Here is a 22,226-nt window from a genome sequence, read left to right on the forward strand (position 1 = left end):
TTCAAATGTAGCTACCTCGAAAACGAAGTTTCAACAACAGAGTGATGTATGCTTGCTCCAGCAATATTGAAAAGAATCTCACATAAGAGCAACAATATCCCACTAATTTAAGTAGGGCACTACTATTATATCAATGCCATGGGACATTCTGTGTTTAGAATATAGATAAACCGTATACTTCAATGTCGTATGATCTTAAAAGAATTTAATGGATTGGAAACAAACAAACAACAGAAAGTCCCCCTAGATAAACTTTCTGTCTTTATTGTCGTGGACTCTTTTGCTTTTTACAAAATGTACACATATTAATACACAAATACACTGCTGTAAATCTCAGAAGTAATGGGATTGCACAGCCCTCGATTCTTACGTTATAAATAAATCAGAACAGTTTGTACCTGTCTTTAGGATTCAGTTTCAATACCTGAAGTAGTCATGTAACTCTACCTTCCCATAAAAGGTGCTGCATTTATACTAGTTAAGAAACTGTGATGTACAAATGGATAATATGTTAGTTAACTTTTCATTATCTTGTTCTATGTAGTATTAAAATTACACTTAAATAGACTGTTGGATCATGTTTGATTGGGGTGCTGCTTATTTCCATACAGTCTGCAGCAAATCAGAAGTGTTGTGCTACATAGTCACATGGACACCCATACACACACACACACACAAAATCTATTTCTCATCCACATGACCAAAAATAGTGTCACAGTTGTGACATAACCATAGACTTTATTATCTTTCCAAGGGTCATTATCTCCGTTTCCTAGTTTAGGAAAGCATGCATTCTACATGTGCAACTAACTCAAAATCATATGAAAACTCAAAATCATTCCTAATTTCATGAGATGAATATGTTCATAACTCTAAAAAAATAACTAGTTGGAAGCTTTACAGCTGAACAAAGCTCACTTGCATAATATGTTATCTCAGCCCGTTGCTGAGTTCAGTTATAGCTGTTGTGGGTTTTCCACTGATCACAGTCACTCATCTTTCATTTAGAATCTGTGAAGTTGTTCTTTAAAGTGCTTGATTATCGCTGTTGTTAAATGATATTTTCGAAGAGTTGCATGGATTTCATAATGTTTTCATCCTGTACAGAAGAAATCAGAACACTGTGAATCTTTGAATTACAACAAAAGCTATTAGATAGTAAATCTGATAATGGTCAAAGGAATTAAAGCATTTCTGGATGAAGGAGGTTCTTCAGTCCATTGATCTCATCTCTCCAGCATATTAACTCAATTCCTGATTATGCATCACTTGAATTTTAAAATCTTACCCTTATCAAAACAATCTTTGGTCTTAATTGCACTTCCCTGACTCCATAAACTCACCCAATCTTTTAAATACTGTTGAGGATCTAAAATTTGAATTTAGGCTGTTGTCAGAAGCAACAGATATATGTAGATTTTTATTAACCACAAAATGGCTTTTCAATTAAAAAAAATCAAAATGGCTTTAGAATTTCTTTGACACTGAGTTAGTTAGAGATAAGGCAAACAATGGAGTTTTCATAAAACGAATACTGACACATTAATTGACCATTCGAACTAACCTTGAACTGCTACCATGACATGACAATTTATGTAATTAAGACCCGTTTCCCAGGGAATATCATTGGATTAGCCTGCTGTCAATCATGTCACCTTATTACATTTGATTGGTCTTTTCTCGTATTTAAGGCTTTGCTGTCTCTTAAAAAACATATAAATAATGTATTATTTTCAAATGTAATTGTGCAATTTCACCACGGAGCACCAAAGCTTTAATCTCTGTGTTGCTGGACAGAATTACATCAGGCTGCCTTAATTTATTAAACTGGTAACCTTGCCTTTAAACAGGCCATACTCCTAGTGATTCTTTTGACCAATCTCGAACCAGGAGGCCCCTTTGGAGGAGTCCAGATCTTTACTGTGAGACCTCTCTGAGCCTTTAATTCTAGTCTCTTGAGCATCTATATTTTAATTACTCACTCTGCCTTCTACTGCCAATGCCCTAAGCTTCAGAATTTCTCCTCAAACACCTTGGCCTCTAATCTCTCTTTGATGTTTAAAGGTGATGCGATGGCTGAATTCTCCACCACCACATTACTAGCAATAACCATTGTTACGAGGAGAAGGTTGACCCCACCCGCACCAAGAACCAAAACCAAAACACTCAAAGAGGAGTGCCTCACCCTATGATCTGTTAAAAGGAATGTGGGAAGGGGTATAACCCATTTTTCAGTAACTTCTAATGGTTAAAGAAAAGAAATCCCTGACACTCACTTTACAATCAGCTATTAACAATTTATTTATCTAACTCTTAACAGTGAACAAATTAACTAAACTATTAAAAAACTAAATAAATCCCATCTAACTACTAACTATTTCCAAATAATTCAAGATTCCAATGGTATGCTGTTCCAATAAATACAAGTCCCATTCATATAACTAAAATGTGTCTCGAAATTACAGCCATTTTACATGTCTTCTGGAATGTTTGAGGCCCCCTCCATTGTTCTTCTGACATAAGATGCCTTCTTCATTGTTCTTCTATCAGGAATGTCTTCTTGGTACCATTATTATTTAGATGATTCTTTCTTGAAAACATAAATGATTGTGTGAGCTAATTTCTCTCTTGAGAGAGCTGAGGCCTATTTGCTGTAGTGAATGGCAGTTAGCTTTGGGGTCTTTGTCTAAGTGCCCTCTTCTTTTATACCCTTGATGACATATAAATTTATTACAATAGCATTGGTCCTATGTTGTCGACATAATCAGGTTTAGATTTAATAGGTTTTTAGTATGTAAGGACCTGGTTTAAATTGATTGGCTAAATTCAAAACTTGTTGTCTTGATAAAAACTGCTGCTTGGCCTGCTAACCATATGGCCTTTTGATATAAATCTTTCAGTTTGGATCTTCTTTGTGCACCTGCAAACCCCCAAGCTATTGTTCACAGACATCCATTTTTAAATCTAAGCACAGAAAAAAAAGCACCATCTTTTAAAGGGAACCACTTACAATTTTATGCATACCATCAAATTCTAACTACCTACCTCCCAATCTACAATTACTCTACCCAACTTCGCAATAGCATTGACCAGAAAATTAACTGGATTAACCATATAAATACTATTCATTCAGAATTGAAAAGTAAGGACCCTACATCAAACCTTGGTTAAATCACACTAAATTGTATTATGTGCAGTTCTGGTTGCATATTATAAAAAGAATACAAAGGGCTGTATGCAAAAAAGATTACAAGGATGCCAACAAAAATGCACAGTAATACAGTTCACTAAAGGTTTCTTTTGTGTTGGAAACAAATGATCAAATAGAGTCATTTAAAGTCATGGAAGGTTTTAAAAAATCTAAAAAGGAATTCAGAAAAAACTTCTTTCCAACAGTATGATGACATGTGTTCAATTCTCCAGGGAATAGTTGAAGTGCATACTTTGGAGACATTAGGGGAAAGCTAGCTAAGCATGAGGGAAAAAGAAAGAGAGAAACAATAATAAGTTGAGATAAGAGAATATTTTGGCAGGAGGATGAATGCAGTATGAACATTGATAGGGAGTGAATTGTCTAAACAGCTTGTTTCTGTATCATCTGTATCTCATAGGCGTAATAGCTCCTCATGTGGCTTGGTCGCATTTTTTGGTTGATAATACTCCAAGGTCCTTGAGACATTTTGTTATATCAATTCAAGTTGATGTTGTTTATTTCAAGTGAAAAACTAAAATAACTGTGTGTTTAAAGCATGTGGAGTGAGGAACCTTGGAACACTGTGTTACAGTAAGAGAGGAAACAGTGAGAAAAGAGACGAAAGGAATAAACGGAGTTATTGATAACACTAAGTGGCAAACTACTCACTTTTTGGCAGGTATCAATGAATTCATCAATTGTGACAACTCCATCTCTATTTTTATCCATTTTCTGTTAAAAAGATAAAGCAAAAAATTACATCATTAATAAAAAAGAGAAGGCATAATGCTGAGCAACAGAGATAACCACCTGTAATGTAAGGGAATGGCAAAACTTCTGTGAAAAAGCATAGGAGGAACAGTAAACACAGTTTGCATTTGTTAACACATTGTCAGGATAATGGATAGCATTTTTTCTTGTTAGGATAATCCGAAATTTGAATAAATGATATTCGGATAACCGAGGTTGTTCTGTAACTTCTTAATATTGACTATATTGATAAATGCCTGAAACCAAATTCCAGTGGTTGCCACAGGATTTCACTGCAATATTTAGGCCCTGTGCTGACATTGTGCCATCATGTATTTCACTGAATGGAGGATATAAGTGAAGAGAACCCTCAGTCGCACTTGCTCAGCTCCTGTAAGTAATGTTAGCAAATACCCAGGATTAGATTAACTCCCCAACTTCTTGAGAAACAGGCTATGTGACAAGTGAGGAAAAGGAAAAGAAAGTCAATTGTAAATGTTAGATGTGTCTGATCACAAACAGTTGTTGATAATGGTGGCTCTTTGATTCTGAGCATCCAGAAAAATCTTAGCCTTCCCACTCTGCAATTCCCCCAACCACCAAAGATTATTTCTTAAATAATTGCAGAGATCTTGTTCCACAATACTATTTTAATCCATACGTGGTCATTCTTTACGTTTAAAAAAGTTATTCACATCTATCCTAAGCATGCCAATTCTAATTTGAGCTTGGCTCTTGGTTCAGTTGCAGATTAATTTAAAATGATATTTAGGATTGGCCTTTTCCAATCCTTTAAAAATCTTATCTTCCTTGCAGACTCACAGGCTGAATGCTTAATAGGGTCTAGAACAATGGCTGATGGGTGGGCACCTAATTTGACAAAACTGACTGTGTTCGATTATCATCACAGTTTCAACAGTATGTTGAATGAGGACAGTCTAAGGATTGGCTGCCCATCAAAAAGCAGTGAACAACAAACAGAAGATTACCTATGAACACCCCATTTCTGCATCAAATGGAATTTCAGCTAATAATGTAGGCATGTCCAATATGGCAGGCTCAAGTCATTACAAGAGGAAACATTAAAGACTATGCTGGCTATAACTAAGGCACACCTTTTGGGTTGGTACTCAGAACTAGACCCCATTCCAAATTCCTGACTGAAAATCTAGTCTACCTCTCTGTGGTGCCTTTTCAAAACTTCTCTAGTCTTTGTTCATATCCCTGACATTAAAAGTCAGTCTCTTGCTAATGTCTATTTTTAGCAATATATCCAGTGCACACATGTCTAATAGCTGGTATGATTTTTATTTTAATAACATACATTTATAATAATGGTTAAAACTGAACCACTAAGAATAAAAGCTAAATGTTGCATTTTTCTTATTTTTCTTAGTTATGCATTTTGTTTGTGTTTACTATAAAATTGTAGATCACAAACCTGGAAAAAAATCTCAACATGTTGTCTGGGTGTTTCCTCTCTGAGAATAGGGTAAGTGTATTTTCCCATCATGTCATAAATAGATTTCATTATGTCCAACATCTCCTGCAAACCATAATGATTCGAAAATATTTGGTTAGGTAAAGCCAATATGTTCAAAATCATCCATTTCACATTGTTATTTTATTCATTCACAAGACGATGGTGTCACTGACTAGGCTAGCATTTATTACCCAGAGGGCAGTTAAGAGTAAACCACATTGCTGTGGGTCTGGAATCACATGTAGGCCAGACCAAGAGAGAGTGGAAGTTACCTTCCCTAAAAGATATCAGTGAACCAGTTGGGTTTTTCCAATAATAACAATGGATTGATGGTCATCACTAGACTTTTAATCCCAGGTATATATTGAATTCAAATTCCGCAGTACCTGTGGCAGGATTTGAACCTGAGTCCCCAGAACATTACCTGGATCCCTAGATTAACAGTCCAGTGATACAACCAGTGATATCTTGTACAAATATTACTCAATGGCTTTTCTGGCTTCAACCTGCTCATCCCCCCTTTCCAGAAACCTTGGTGTGCCTTTTCTTCCTGATGGGTCTGTCGAGCCTGGACTCTCCTCTAGGGTTGGGATTCATTGTGAATGCAGAATTGGATCCTGCTGGAATGTCAGTACTAATAGGGAACCTGCTGCAAGAGAAGCAAAGTCTTTACAGCCTGGAGTTGGATGAAGGAGAGGTTGTTTGAGAAATTGCTGTTTTTTTTCTAGCCTTTGCTGCCACTTACTTTTAACAGGGAACAGCTAACGTACTAACATCTGCACAAGGAGGAACGTTCATAGTTGTATAGAGGTGCATCCACAGACCTTCCTGATGAAACCAGTCAATTGCAGGACACCACTTAACTGAAGGAAACCATTGTGATCTGAGGTATGACATGCCTGATGAAGGGCTTTTGCCCAAAACATTGATTCTCCTGCTCCTCGAATGCGACCTGACCTGCTGTAATTTTCCAGTACCACACTCTCAACTATCACTTCCAGATCTGCAGTTCTCACTTTCGCCCAGTTGATTCTATATCTGTTCCTCTGTTCAACTTCATCACATTAATACACTTATAAACAACAAGCTTTCAAATTGCATTTTACGTAAGTTTAGTGATAGAAAGTTTAATTTCTATGTAGTATTGGGATTTAAGAAGTAATTTAGTTGACATTTCTTCAAGTGAGTTTTGAGAAGATTTGTAGCTCAGGTTGAGGTTCTGGATGTAGGTTTGCTCACTGAGCTAGATGGTTTGTTTTCAGACGTTTTGTCACTATACTAGGTCACATCATCAGTGAGCCTCTGGGTGAAGCACTGGTATAGCCTGCTTGCTATTTATGTGTTTAGCTTTTCTTGGGTTGGTAATGTTATTTCCTGTGGTGATGTAATTTCCTGTTATTTTTCTCAAGGGGTGGTAAATGGGATCCAAGTCAATGTGTTTGAGGAGATGCCCTTAAACCTGATACTGGGCAGGCCTCACAACCTGCAAGACTCCTGCTTCTGGCTGCAGAGAAAATTATCGATCCCCCTAATTCTCTAACATAATACCATTCCTATTTCCTTCCCTACTTGAATGGCTTCCTACACCAAAGTGAAGCAGTCAGTTTGCCCATCCTCCCTGCAGTCCCCACTCTCATCCAGAGAGATTACAAGAACTTCACAACTATCTGACATTGCCAAGGCCAAGCCTCCTCAATGTTGCAAAAAATGTTTGCTAATGGATACAACTCTAGAACACTATCTAGGTGTCTTCGCACTTGCCACGGGTTAGCAGTTATTTCAGAACATTTCCTAAGGGGCTCTTGCCTTGAGTGAAAGTTAGAAGTTAATATTACGGAACTTCCTAGAAAGTTATCACTCTCCAGGGACCTTGCAGTTGATGGTAATTGTCATAGGCTTGGCGCTTCACCATAAGAAATCAGAGGTGACTAAGGTAGTCATGTATGAGAGTGGCTTTTCAGTAAGAATCCAGATGTGATTGAAGTAATTGTTAAATGTTTAAGATTTGCCATTAGAAATCCAGATTCATATTTGAATTCATTATCAGGGCTAAAGGTAAGTAATTTAAGAAAAAGTGAGCTGTCTTTTTTCTCAGAAAGCTGTTTCTAGCAGAGAGCACTCAGTAGAATCTGCGAAGTATACAACTGGAGACAGAACTAAAGGCATTGAGTATTGATGATCATAACATTATCAACAATTGTAATAAAAACCCATCTGATTCACTGAAATCATCAATGATTTTAACTACAAATTTTGTACTTCTCTTTCCAAATTCAAATAGTTTAAGCAAGTGGCGGAATATGAGATCCCAGCACCAATTATTCTGGAATACAGCTCCATGCAATTTGTGAGGAGTGTCTATTTTGCAAATTCTATCATAGTGGTTGTCACTGACAAGATGAGCATTTGTTGCCCATCTCTCATTGCTGTTGAAATGAGGGCTGGCTCACCATTTCAGAGGGAGTTTAATTGTTAAATACATCACTGGGGCCTGGAGCAACACATAGGCCAGATTTCCTTTCCTAAAGGATGCTAGTGATCCAGTTTTTACAACAATCATAGCTTCATCACTGATGGCTAGCTTTTATAATTCCATATGCATTAATTAAGTTCATGTATTACGGAGAGATTTGAACCCAGGTCCCCAGGGCATTAGACTGAGCCTCTGTCCATTAACATCAACACTGTAACATTACCACTATCCCACTGTAACATACAAAATAGTTCCAGCCATTTGTTACCAACTTCCTTGAAATCAGATGATAACTATTGAGAAAGTGTGAATAGGCTGGGACTATTTCAATAGATTTTATATGAGTCTTTAAAGTTATATAAAGTTTTTCTAGGGTAGATGCAGACAACATAGTCTACCTGCGTGCAAATACAAAATATTGGATTATAAATATAAAATAATCATTAATAAATTCAATAAGAATTTTAGGACAAGATATCTTTATCCAGTGAGAGATGGAAATATGATACTTGCTGTCACAAAGCGTTCTGGAGGTGACTAGAATAGATACAGTTAAAGCAAAGCTAGTGAAGTATATGAGGAGGAAGAAATGGAAGGATATTTTGCTGGAGTTAGATGAAATAGTGTGTTGAAGTCTCATGTGGAGTGTTAAGACTAGCATAGACCTATTGGGATGGCCTGTTTCTTTATTATAAATTCTAAATAATTTTAAGAAGGCTAAGAGGCTCATTAGGAGCCTAAACAATGTTGGGCTGAATGGCTTGACTCTGTGCAACACCCACTTCTTGCAAGGTGAAGCTTTGGGAAGGTCTTGCTTCAGTAAGCACTTGTTTAAAAAAAATGCTTTACTGTGATGACTGCATGATAAAATTTCTTCTTTAATTTTTTATCATTTAATCTTCATTTTGTATACTTGCCTCAATTAAATAAGTGTTCCCATTATTTGAAAGTATTACATACACACTTTCAACTGGGCTTACAAAATGTAAGTCACTCATAATCTTCCTGGTATTTGAGAAAAAAATATTCTGAGCGTTATGAAAACCATGTGTTACAACTTATTTTGATGCAAAGTTAATTACAGTCGATGAATAGAAGCTAGTTAAAATGACATCAGCTATCAATTGAGAATTCTTCCTGGAGTATTAACATTTCCACTTTATTGGAACAAAATGATACCAGGAAACCACAAATATATATTAATGCCTTCATCAATGCAGTTGGCACTTCTTGTATGAGCTGCAAGAGAACAGAACATTGCCAGACGCTGTTGTGACAAAGATAAACATTTCAAGAGTTTGTTCTTGGCAGGTCCAGGGAAAAGAAAAGAAACCCGGACAAATAGCATGGGATGTTTTGAAAATGTCACAGACATCCTCTAAACATACACCTGAAACTGAGTGAAATAAAGAAAGAAAGGCAGTTCTACTTCCATGTCACTCTTTAGATCTCAATTTACCACTCAGCACGTGCAAAGAGATAATTGGTGTCATTCTTTCCTGACTCACTACAGGTAGACATTGGCACTCAGATTTCAGGGAGATTCCACTCTTCATTATTGCTGCATTGATCAGAGACAGTATGGTGTCACTACAGTTGAGGCAACTCTGAGGACCTAAGACATTCCAACTGAGGATTTTCAGTCCCTGCAATTGTTCAACAGTTATAAGCTACTTGTAAATTGTGCAGAAGAGGGTGGGAACTGTAGAGAGGATGAGTAAACACACACAGTACCATGGTAGGGAGAGCCATTCAAATGGGAACGAAATAGGAATGTAGTTGTAGTAGGGCACAGTCTAATTAGAGAGATTGATGCTGTTCTCTGCAGCCATGAAAAAGAGTTCTGAAGACTGCGTGACACGCCCTGGTATCAGGGTTAAGGACATCTCCTCAGGACTGGAGAAGAACTTGAAGAGGGAGGGGAGGGATCCAGTAGTCATTATCTACGTTGGCACCAATGGCATTGTTAGACTGGAAAGGAGGCTTTGCTGACAGACTTTGAATAATTAGGACTTAAAATAAGAAACAGAATCCTCAAGGTAATAACTGTTGGATTACTACCCGAACCGCAGACAAACTGCCACAGGAGAATAAAGTAACAAAGTTAAATGTGAGTTCAAAGATTGGTGTGGGGTAGAATGGGTTTCAGTTTGTGGGACATTGGAACCAGTACTGGGGTCAAAGGCACTGTTTTTGTGGGATAAGCTTCACTTGAGCTGTGTTGGTGAATCAAAAAACTAGGACTGTAGAGAGGGCTTTAAACTAATTAGAGGGGGGTAGGGTTTAGGAGAGGGGAAGTGTAACATCACAAAGCAGAGCATATGCCAGGATTCCAGGGAAGCCATTTGGATCGTGATAGGGTGGTAACAGGACAGAATGTACAAACTTAGATAAGCTCTTGTAAATAGGGTCAAAAGGAGAAAAAAACATGGTAAAAAGGCAAAAACAACATTTCTTTATTTGAAAGCACAAAGTATTTGAAACAAATAGCTGAATTAATGACATAAATACAGGTTAATGGGTGCAATCTCATAGCCATTACACAAACATGGTTACAAGGAGATCAAAGGTAGAAACTAAATATTCAGGAATATCTGACTTTTTGAAAGGACAGGCAGTAAGATGGGGTAACGTTGGTATGGGATGGAATAAGAACACTAGCAAGAAATAATTGTAAATCAGAAGATGTAGAATCCATATGGGTAGAAATTAAAATAAAAAAATGGGAAAGAAAATACTGGTAGCAGTTGAGAGGTCAACAGTATGCATATGCTGGGACAGAGAATAAATCAGGAGGAAATGAAAGGATATAACAAAGGTACATTAATCATGGATGATTTTAATTTTCACGCAGATTGATTTGGTCAGATTGGCAGAGGAAGCCATGCAGAAGAACTCAAAGTGCATAGGGAAAATAGAACAGAAAGATTTGGGAGTCCTTTTAAATGTTGTAACTGTACCAGACTCCACCACTTCCTCTGGCAGCTCATTCCATACATGCATCATCCCCTGTGTGAAAAAGTTGCTCCTTAGGTCCCTTCTAATGCTGTTCCCATCATGCTAAACCCTCAAGTTCTGACTCCCCCACCCCAGGGAAAAGACCTTGTCTACTTATCTTATCCTTGCCCCTGTGATTTTATAAACATCCAAAAGGTCACCCCTCAGCCTGCAACACTCCAGGGAAAACAGCTCCTACCTATTCAGCCTCTCCCTCTAGCTCATATCGTTCAACCCTGATAACATCCTTGCAAATCTTTTCTGAACTTTCAAGTTTCACAACATCTTTCCGATAGAAACGAGACCAGAATTGCACACAATATTCCAAAAGTGGCTGAACCAATGTCCTGTACAGTCACAACATGACCTCCCAACTTCTATACTCAATGCTCTGACCAATAAACGAAAGCCTCCTTCACTATCCAATCTACCTGCAACTCAACTTTAAAGGAGCTATGAACCTGCCCTCCAAGGTCTCTTTGTTCTCCAACACTCCCCAGGACCTTACCATTAAGTGTATAAGTCCTGCTCTGATTTGCTTTTCCAAAATGCAGCACCTAGCATTTATCTAAATTAAACTCCATCTGACATTCCTCAGCCAATTGGCCCTTTTCTAAGGAATGATATATTGGATTGTAGGCAGTTCCGAGAAGGTTGTCTAGATTGATACCAGGTATAGAGGGACTGTCATATATGAGGAGAATTTGAGTTGATTGGGCCCGTACTTGTTGGAATACAGAACAATGAGAGGTGATCTCTTTGAAACATGTAAGATTCTTAATGGAATTGTTTCCCTTTAAGGGAGTTTCTAAGATCAGAAGGCACAATCTCAGCATAAAGTGTTTCTCATTGAAAACAGAAATAAGAAGGAATTTCTTCGTTCAGAGCACAGTCAAGCTGTAAAACTCTTTACTGCAGAGGACTGTATCAGCTGAGGTGTTAAGTACATTCAAGGCTGAGAAGGCAGATTATTAATTAGTAATGGAATCAAGGTTATTGGGAGAAAGCAAGAAAGTAGAGTCAAGGATTATCAAATCAGCCATGATCTCATTGAATAGATGATCAGACTCAATGGCTGAATGGCCACTTCAGCTTCATCATATAGCCTTATGATATTTAATAATTTAGACATTGTTAGAAGAAACATAAAATAAGCCTGTCGGACAGCAGTGGTAAGTTGTTAAAATGAACGTAGGGAGGGAGAGGGTCTACTGATGATACACTACTGAATCTGGGGTGGCCTTCTGCTGTTTCTTCTGAAAGCCTGGAAGTAACTCTGCCACCTCCACTATTGTATATGGCTGCCTGATGGGCAGAGAAGGATAAAGAGGTAGGTATCACCACAAGGAGCAGGGCAAGGTAGATTGGTAGATATCAGACTGACCTGAAATAGCCATATCCATCTGCTAATTGAGCAGTAACAAGAATATGGCATCAAGACTTAAACTTATTATTTTATCTGCTGTTTATAGAAACTCTGACGCAAACACCAAACTTAAGCGGAACATTTTCTTGGCAAGTTGATTACACATCAATTAGGATTTAGCTGTAAAGCTTCATTATTTCAAGTGTAATTTCCAATCCATGTTTGGAAAACATCTATGTTTAGCTTTCGTTCCAATTTGAGGTCATTGCAGATACACACTATAAAGATACTCTGCCATATAAATATGGGACAGGGCAATATTACGTATTTACAAAATTATGCAGTAAGTTACAAAAGTTAAAGTTTAAAAGTAAAGTACCAGGCTAATAAATCAAAGTGGTACAAATCTCTTTAATTTAGGGTCAATGACAATATTCTCCATTGTGATTTGCATGAAAGCTATATTCCTATCTGTATAGAGGGTTCAAGTGCTATCTGTTGTTCATTGTGTACTTTCCTGGGGATACAAGATTTAGTTGTGAATATTAGAAAGTATTAAATAGTAAATTAAATTTAAAATTTTTATTGTTTCCCTGTAAACACTGAATTAAATAAAAACAAGACAGTGAGTCAAAATAATGAGAAGTATCTCCACACATATAAACAGAAGGGGGTCTCCAATTCATTATATGTTACCGTCGGTGTTCCAAAGAAGCTCTTTTCCAACTCAAAAATTCATCAGTGAAGAAAGTGCTTTGTGTATTATACCTCCTTTGTTACATATCCATCCTTATTTATGTCGTATAAATTGAAAGCCCATTTAAGTTTGTCCTGTATTGTTCCACGAAGTAAAACAGAAAGGCCCATAACAAAATCCTGAAAAGACAGAGAAATTTAAAGTTTAAGAAATGTTCAATCTGTTTACTAAATGTTAAGACTAAGCAATTTCAATATTTTCATGATGTTACATTGTAAGTGGTCTGCAAATGCACTGTACCACCTAACATTATGTGCCTGTCAATCAATTCTATCTAAAATCTTTGTCAGTTTGTATGCAGTGCTTAAAGTCCACCAGAGGGTGTCATTATAACAAGTTAAGTTAAGGTTATCTTACATTATATTCCCTTCAAAAATGCAACTTTTCATTCATGTCCTGCTCCCGTTTCTGTTGGCTCTTGTGGGGTCCATTCTGTTTTCGAGCTCAATTGATTTAGCAGCAATATTGGTCACTGTTGCTGTGTCTCTGCTCCCCAGCAATTATTAGAATGCTACTAGGGATGCTGTATGGGCCATATTTGGTGATTGATTGACTGGCTGCTTAGCTGTTAATTTTGTTTGTTCACTGTTGTTCAGTTTATTTACCTGTCAGCTTACAAGAGAACCTCATCAGGATCACTGGAGCAATGCTGATCACTACCAGGCCCTCAATTTGCTCAGTCACCTACCACACTTCCCTCACCCTGTTGAACAGTAGGGGTAGAAGTCAGCTTTCATCCTGCACTTATCAAGCAGTTTCTTAATTATTCCAATCTTTTTAAAAATATGTCCTTAAAAAGCATTCATCATTATTCAATTAATATTTAATTTTATTGGCTGAGGCCTAGATCTTAAAAACATTGCTGATGCCTAAGACCCTTTCAATTTGTTAACACAGCAACTTGATCCAGTTACTTGTTCTTCATCTTCTCGTTCAATATTTCATCTTATTCTGGTTCTCCATCCTAATCTCCATTGTCTAACCTGGCTCTAATCTTGTTCTTGAATTCCTTTTGCCTCCAACCCAGTTCTCACATCTTCTGGTGATGTCTGGTTCTCTCTCTCCATTATTATCCATTCCTCTTTGCCACTTGGTCTTGTCTCCTTGTGCAACATCACAGGAGGTTGACTAGTGGCTGCAAAGTAAGCTGCAGAAGGTGCTGGGAAAACTCAGCAGGTCCGGCAGCATCTGTGGAGAGAAATCAGTGTTAAGGTTTCGGGTCCAATGTCCCTTCTTCAGAACAATCGTAATTCTGGTTTCTATCCACGGATGCTGTTTTTGTTTTATTTCTGGTTTCCAGCATCTACAGTTCTTCTGTTTTTTTTCCGAGTAAACATCCTGATTGTTTTAAAGTAGCAAAATCTTGGACTTTCTGAGGGACATCATGGAAGATCTCAAGTAGAAATAGAAAATCAGTACAACAAGCAACATAATGCTTTTTTTTTCAAAAAATTACTTTTAAGATATAATCCTATATCTTTTTCAAGTAATCTGAGTGGACAGCTGAAGCCAAATGCCAACTTGAGGACACCTCTTCCTACTGCCCCTCGACCATGACCCCACCCTCCATCACCAAACCATCATCACCCAGACCATATAGAACCTCATCACCCCAGGAGATCTCCCACCCACAGCTTCCTACCTCATAGTCCGGGAACCCCGCACTGCCCGGTTCTACCTTCTTCCCAAGATCCACAAGCCTGACCACCCTGGCCGACCCATTGTCTCAGCATGCTCCTGCCCCACTGAACTCATCTCTACCCACCTCGACACTGTCCTATTCCCCCCTAGTCCAGGAACTCCCCACATATCTTCGAGACACCACCCACGCCCTCCACCTCCTCCAAGACTTCCGTTTCCCCAGCCCCAATGCCTCATCTTCACCATGGATATCCAATCCCTCTACATCTCCATCTGCCATGACCAGGGCCTCCAACCCCTCCGATTCTTCCTCTCCAGACATCCCCAACAGTACCCTTCCACCGACACTCTCATTCGTTTGGCCAAACTGGTCCTTACCCTTAACAATTTCTTTTTCAAATCCTCCCACTTCCTCCAGACCAAAGGGGTAGACATGGGCACACGTATGGGCCCCAGCTATGCTTGTCGGCTACGTAGAATAGTTGATCTTCCGTAATTACACCGGCACCACTCCCCACCTCTTCCTCCGCTACATTGACGACTGCATTGGCACCACCTCGTGCTCCCGCGAGGAGGTTGAGCACTTCATCAACTTCACCAACACATTCCACCCTGACCTTAAATTTACCTGGACCATCTCTGACATCTCCCTCCCCTTCCTGGACCTCTCCATCTCCATTAATGATGACCTACTTGACACTGACATTTTTTACAAACCCACCGACTCCCACAGCTACCTGGATTATACCTCTTCCCACCCTACCTCTTGCAAAAATGCCATCCCGTATTCCCAATTCCTCTCCCTCCGCCGGATCTGCTCCCAGGAGGACCAGTTCCACCACAGAACACACCAGATGGCCTCCTTCTTTAGAGACTGCAATTTCTCTTCCCACATGGTTAAAGATGTCTTCCAACGCATCTCGTCCACATCTTGCACCTCCGCCCTCAGACCCCACCCCTTCAACCGTAACAAGGACAGAACACCCCTGGTTCTCACCTTCCATCCTACCAACCTTTGCATAAACCAAATCATCTGCCGACATTTCCGCCACCTCCAAAAAGACCCCAATACCAGGGATATATTTCCCTCCCCACTCCTTTCTGCCTTCCGCAAAGACAGTTCCCTCCGTGACTACCTGGTCAGGTCCACGCCCCTCTACAACCCACCCTCCCATCCTGGCACCTTCCCTTGCCATCGCAGGAACTGTAAAACCTGCGCCCAAACCTCCTCCCTCATCTCTATCCAAGGCCCTAAAGGAGCCTTCCACATCCATCAAGGTTTTACCTGCACATCTACTAATGTCATTTATTGTATCCATTGCTCCCGATGCGGTCTCCTCTACATTGGGGAGACTGGGCGCCTTGTAGCAGAGCACTTTAGGGAACATCTCCAGGACACCTGCACCAATCAACCACACCGCCCATGGCCCAACATTTCAACTCCCCCTCCCACTCTGCCGAGGACATGGAGGTCCTGGGCCTCCTTCACCACCGCTCCCTCACCACCAGATGCCTGGAGGAAGAACGCCTCATCTTCTGCCTCGGAACACTTCAACCCCAGGGCATCAATGTGGACTTCAACAGTTTCCTCATTTTCCCTTCCCCCACCTCACCCTAGTTCCAAACTTCCAGCTCAGCACTGTCCCCATGACTTGTCTGGACTTGTCCTACCTGCCTATCTCCTTTTCCACCTATCCACTCCACCCTCTCCTTGACCTATCACCTTCATCCCCTCCCCCACTCACCCATTGTACTCTATGCTACTTTCTCCCCACCCCCACCCTCCTCTAGCTTATCTCTCCACGCTTCAGGCTCTCTGCCTTTATTCCTGATGAAGGGCTTTTGCCAGAAACATCGGGTTTCGCTGCTCCTTGGATGCTGCCTGAACTGCTGTGCTCTTCCAGCACCACTAATCCAGAAGTAAATTTGGTATCATTGTTTCACCAGTATCATCAAAATCATACAAAAGCTGACCATTCATTTAATTACTGTTTGTGGGTTGATGCTGTGCGCAATTTGACTGGTGTGTTTGAAGTACATTATTTGCACAGCAGTCAAAGTTATTCATTAAGCACTTGAAGACAGAGATGTGAGGAGTTGTTCTATAATTGATAGTCTTTGATGCAAGAAAGATAGTATAAATATAAACTTGACAATTCCACTAAACATTTATAATCTATTTTATTATGGAGCCAACTTAAACAAGTCAATCTCCAGTGCAAATATTGCAACAGGTAGATTGGTGAAGATGAGGTCAAGTACATTTTTTCCTCCTCGATAGTTCTGATACCACCTGCAGTAGGCCCTGTCTAGCAGTTATATCCGATAGAATTTGACCAGATGGCCAATATTGGTGTTATAGAATTACTCTTGGTTATAAATATTGACGTCCCCAATCAGAGTCCATTCTCTGAAACTCTCACTGCACCTTCCAAGTGGTGTTCAACATGGAGGAGTACTAATTCATGAGCAATAAGTGATAATTGACAGGAAGTTTCTGCCCCTACTTTGACTTAACACTATGAGAGTTAATGATATCTGGAGTCAATATTGAGGTCTCTCAGTGCAACTCACTCATGACTGTATACCATTGTGCCACCAAATCCGGTGGTCTGTCCTTCCAGTGGGCCAGGATATGCCCGCAGATGATGACGGTGTTGTCTGGTACCTTCTGTGTAAGGAATGATTCTGTGAGAATGACTATGTCAGACTGTTGCTTGACTGTCTGTGGAATTGCTCTCCCAAGTTTGGCATTGGACCCCATCTTATAGCAAGGAGCACTTTGAATGATCAACAGGACTGCATGTGCTATGGTTATTTCTGGAAATTTGGTTGATGCCAATGGCCAGTCCGGTTTTATTCCCTTTGTCAGAAGTCAGAAACAAATCTCTCTGTTTCCGATTATGATGTTGTGTTAGGTGGTGACTGCAGCTTCCTGGAAGGAGATCAATAACTGACTGGATCAGGTGGCTACACATTACAAGTCATTGATGTCTTTGATGTCATTGTCATGATCCACTTCAGCTTGTTGCCTCTGAATCCTGCACTGATATCTCTTCAATCTCCCAGTCAGCTGCACAGAATTACATAAGGAAGGTGGCGTATGGCTTGCTTGTCAAAATCAGAATTTACGTCAACCTTGCCTGGCCAGTCAGAGTGAGCAGTGTTAGCTGACTTTCCACAAGCACAAGGTCCCATTGAATCTACACACAAAACAACCAGGAGTGTCTGTCAATTACAAAGGCTTACATTCCATCAAAAACAAAAGGGTATAAACCAGAAAAACAACACATCTGCAGGTCTGTGCACAGTTCCCAGACAGCTGCCATGATGCTTTCTTCCTGTGACAATCCGTCCTCCCCAATCTCTCCACCCCTTTGGGCAGATGCAAAGGGCAGCTGCTCGGTGACTAGGGACACCCAGTGCAAAAGTAACACATCATACCCATCAGAAATCCGAAACTAACACCCCAATAGCATTGAAATTAATATTATATCATCACTAGACATGTAATTGGATAAACTAAACACATGACATTCTGGCCTGGATAGATCTGGAGCTGCCTAAATTGCACACCACTTGACTTTTCCAAACTGGTGCTAGGTGCCATTTTGTGCATAGCATTCCATTACTTGTCCTGGTCATGTATGAGGGACACAAACGCAGATCCTCTGGGGAGGAGGAAACAGTCAGGCACAGTGGTGAGTTCCACTTCCCACCAGCAGCTCACATTATAAGATTCACCTCGATTGCTCTTCTGAGCCCAAGTCACCAGAAAATCCAACTATTCTATCTACCTCCCAGGCTCTTCACCCTGCCATTGACACAAAGCAGTTTTGCAACCAGCCAATTACTCCTGCAATGGTCCCCATCGATGCATGACCTCACATTAATCAACAATCAATTTTGAATGTGACTTACAGCCAACGCTCAAAAATGGACAAAATAAGAAAGCTGTAGAAAAGGCATAACATTTACAACAGCTAACAAAAGATCAAAAACTAATTGACACAAAACTCTCCTCGCTACAATGAAGATTAGAGAAATTGGGTTTATTCTCCTTGGAGGACAGAAGATTAAGAGGTGACTTTATTAAGGTGTCCAAAATTAAAGAGTAAAGAAGGATATTCTGTTTCCATTAATTGGTATGCCAGGGGTCACAATTTCAAAACTATCAGCAAGAGAGCTAGGAGTGAGATGAGGAGAAACTTCTTTACTCAGAGAGTTCTTAGGATTTGGAAAGCACTGCTTAGGAGAGTGGTGGAGGCAGATTCCATAGGAGGTTCAAAAGAGAGCTATATATGCATTTGAATGGGATGAATTTAGAGGAATCTGGAGATAGGGCTGGAGAATGGAACTAACTGAGTAACTCTTTGGGGAAATGCTACAGACACGATGGGCCAAATGGCATTCTTCTGTAAAATTCAGTGATTCTAATTCATCTAGCTTGTTACAATTACTTCATGGATTCAGAGTTAGCACCTTTAATGTTAACTAATTTTCTTTATTTCATACCTAATGCCCTGTTATATTTGTTATAGCTTCTGTCCCTTGCTGTCAGATGTGCATTTATATCACACTTTTCATATCCACAGGAGATTCCACTCTACTGTACATATGAAAAGTGCCAATTTATGCACAACCAGGTCCCACTAACAACCATGTGATAATTAACTGATAATCTCACTTTTTAAAAGAAGTGATGTTGATCAATCGATAATTATTGGCCAGGACATCACCCTCTTTCTCTTTTCTTTCAAATCATGCCAAAGGATCTTTCTAGGCTAACTGAGGGAGCAGATGGGTGATTGGTTTAAATAACTTATCCAAATGCAGGCATCTCCAATTAAAGTGTTAGGTTAGACTTCTGTTATCTTAGTTATGGAGTAGGATTTGAGCTTTTTTTATTTCAAAAATATACTTTATTCTTAAAAATATGTTTATTTGTATACACAGTCACTAAAGCAGTTCAGTTCTGTACAGTCTTTGCATATGGAGAACAAACAAACCCAAGGCATTTTTTACTAGTACAAAACTATATTTAAATATATCTGAGGCACCAGGAGCGTCTGATAACTGAATGAACCCCCTCTGTACTTGAGCAGAAAGACCTTAGAAGGTGGTCTTTCCCCACTGTGCCTTGGCGGCAGCTTCCCCAAGCTTTAGTGCATCCCTCAGCACATAGTCCTTGGAATGTGCCAGTCTGCAATACTCAGTCAATGCTAACTCCTTGTTCTGGAAGACCAACATGATTCCGGCTGACCAAAGAGTGCCTTTCACCGAGTTGATGATCCTCCAGGCAGTCAATGTCTCGGTGGGTGTCCGGGAAACAGCCCATGGAGCACAGAGAACCACCTTTCTTTTATGTTTCAAAACATACTTTATTCATTAAAATATGTTTATATACATGCACAGTCACGAAAGCAGTTCAGTTCTGCTCAGTCTTTTCATATTGAGAACAAACCAACATTGGAGCTTGACTCTCCTGACATTTGCTCACAATGTTCTGCTGGAGAGGGAATAGTGCTACTAATTGAGCTGCTTCTAACACATTCTGCTTGGGTTTACCTAAATGCTACTCTGTTACACAATTTTGTATGTAGATTTGTAAATTTCCACTTATTTGAACCCACTAACCACCAAAATAACCCCAAGTAATTTATTACCTCAGAATACTATTCACTGCCTTATTCAAATGACACTTTATAAAAGGCCTGATGCCTGGTTTAAATGATATTCATCCCAGTGGAATGGTTTCCTCTTGCCCCAGACCAAGTGTCAGTTCCAGATGAACTGAAATACCTGCTTCCCAAAAATAAAATTTTTTTAGTCATGCATTAAATATTTTAATCTGTCTGACTCTATGTTAATTTTCTTCTGGGTCAGGTAATGGTCTGGACATTAAAGTCTTTGAGGTTTTGATTTTATCTAAATTTGGATTCTAGCTCGTTCAATCAGAAAAATAAAACAAGGAAGTGCAGATGCTGCAGACCTGAAGCCAAAGCAGAAAGTGCCTGATCCTCAGCTCCCCCATGACAGACCTGAATTCCTACTTTCAGGTTTCGGAATCCTGCACCCTCACCCCCACCACCCATGCCTCACATTCCCCCCACCCCCTAACCACTTTTGCAGGCCTTCCCAATGAGTCCTTTGAACTTGCTCGCACCAAATCATTTGAATGTCCTCTGTCTCTCCCCCAGTGCCCAAACTCTGTGATTGACACCCTTGGGAGGGAACCACAAATGACAGCAGGTCCCCTTAGCTAATGGAGCTGGCTACAATACGCACAATACTCAGAGTAACTAAATTGCATTAAAAAAAATGACACTCACCTCAAAGCTCACTGAACCATTGTGGTCTGTGTCAAAGGCATTAAACAGAAAGTGTGCATATGTGGATGCATCTGGAATGAAAAAAAGCAACTTTCTCAATAATTCTGTTAAAATATTAAATGATATAAAACCTCTAATAGTGATGATTTTCTTTCATCAAATTTGATGTCAAAATGAATTGACACAATATTGGATGTATACAACAAAACAGAAATTAAAACAACAAGAATCTTAACTGTCTGGTATTTTCAATTTCATGTTGGAAAATAAATCAACCCTCTAACTCATCACATTTGTGGCCACTGACATTTTCATTATCATGCTATTAAATGTTATCAAGAGCTATTAACCAGAGTTGAAATGTTTCCCTGGGTTGATGGATATTACAACGTCTATTGCACCAACAAACTAATGAATTGTCCCTCATTTACAGATTGCTGCTAGTGTTAGTTATTTGCTTTGCTAATACAAGGCTGATTGGTTTTTGGGGAAATTGTGAAAATCAGAAGTAGTCTCTGGCTAATACAACTGTTAATTATCACGAAATTGAAATTCCTTCAGAATTTCACTCCTCTGGAAATTCCCATGAGTGTACATAATGTTTAGGAATTCTGTTTGGCTCTTCTTTCAGAACCTGTAATACAGAACATGGATTTGACAATTGGACTTCTGGCTGGATGTCTTTACTATGTCTAGGATGACCATTTCAGAGTGAAAATATCTCATAGAGGTTAGGTCATGTGAGAAAACATTATATGATGATAGATCAGTTGACACATGATCACATGGCACTTGACTTTGGTTTGCAACATAACCTTATAAAGTCAGACCATTCACATTCTAAATACTTCCTTCTGTCTTTTAATTGAGAAGAAAATCTTGCACTGTTTTTCCAGCTGAATTGTCACTGGATCCAGCACCAGGAAAGCCATTTGCTTTTCCAGTATGGCATATGGCTGCTCCTCATGCAGGAAGGGCAGTGCGTAGGTGTGCTGTGTGTGTACTGGAAGCTCCCTAACTGGCCAAAACATGACTGCACTGATGGTTTTGACACCAGTTGGAATTTGTACGTCTATTTAGTACATCTGCTGGATGTGCAGCTAACTTGGAATGACCCACATTATGGAATCCCAACGACAACAATCCCCACCACCACCACCACAAATGGCCCACTGAAAATGTCAATCCATTGAAGTGACCAACCATCAACTTTCAGGTAGGGTAATCTTCAGTA

The 22,226-nt window shown here is 39.5% G+C and overlaps 1 protein-coding gene across 7 annotated transcripts in view; it reads right to left on the reverse strand.

The window, feature by feature from the left end:
- Nucleotides 1-238: 238 nt before the first annotated feature.
- kcnip4a (potassium voltage-gated channel interacting protein 4a) overlaps nucleotides 239-22,226 on the reverse strand; it is a 1,126,071-nt gene continuing 1,104,083 nt past the window's right edge. For all 7 annotated transcript variants that reach the window (XM_072562498.1, XM_072562419.1, XM_072562769.1 and 4 more), the window contains 5 exons: nucleotides 20,993-21,063; nucleotides 13,031-13,138; nucleotides 5,385-5,489; nucleotides 3,863-3,925; nucleotides 239-1,099 (listed from right to left, as the gene is read on the reverse strand). In XM_072562498.1, coding sequence (XP_072418599.1) covers nucleotides 1,052-1,099; nucleotides 3,863-3,925; nucleotides 5,385-5,489; nucleotides 13,031-13,138; nucleotides 20,993-21,063 — 395 coding nt within the window. In that variant the 3' untranslated portion in view covers nucleotides 239-1,051. The remainder of the gene's footprint in view (nucleotides 1,100-3,862; nucleotides 3,926-5,384; nucleotides 5,490-13,030; nucleotides 13,139-20,992; nucleotides 21,064-22,226) is intronic.

The sequence above is a fragment of the Chiloscyllium punctatum genome, chromosome 1 (genome assembly GCF_047496795.1).
Source record: "Chiloscyllium punctatum isolate Juve2018m chromosome 1, sChiPun1.3, whole genome shotgun sequence".
NCBI classification, from domain to species: domain Eukaryota; kingdom Metazoa; phylum Chordata; class Chondrichthyes; order Orectolobiformes; family Hemiscylliidae; genus Chiloscyllium; species Chiloscyllium punctatum.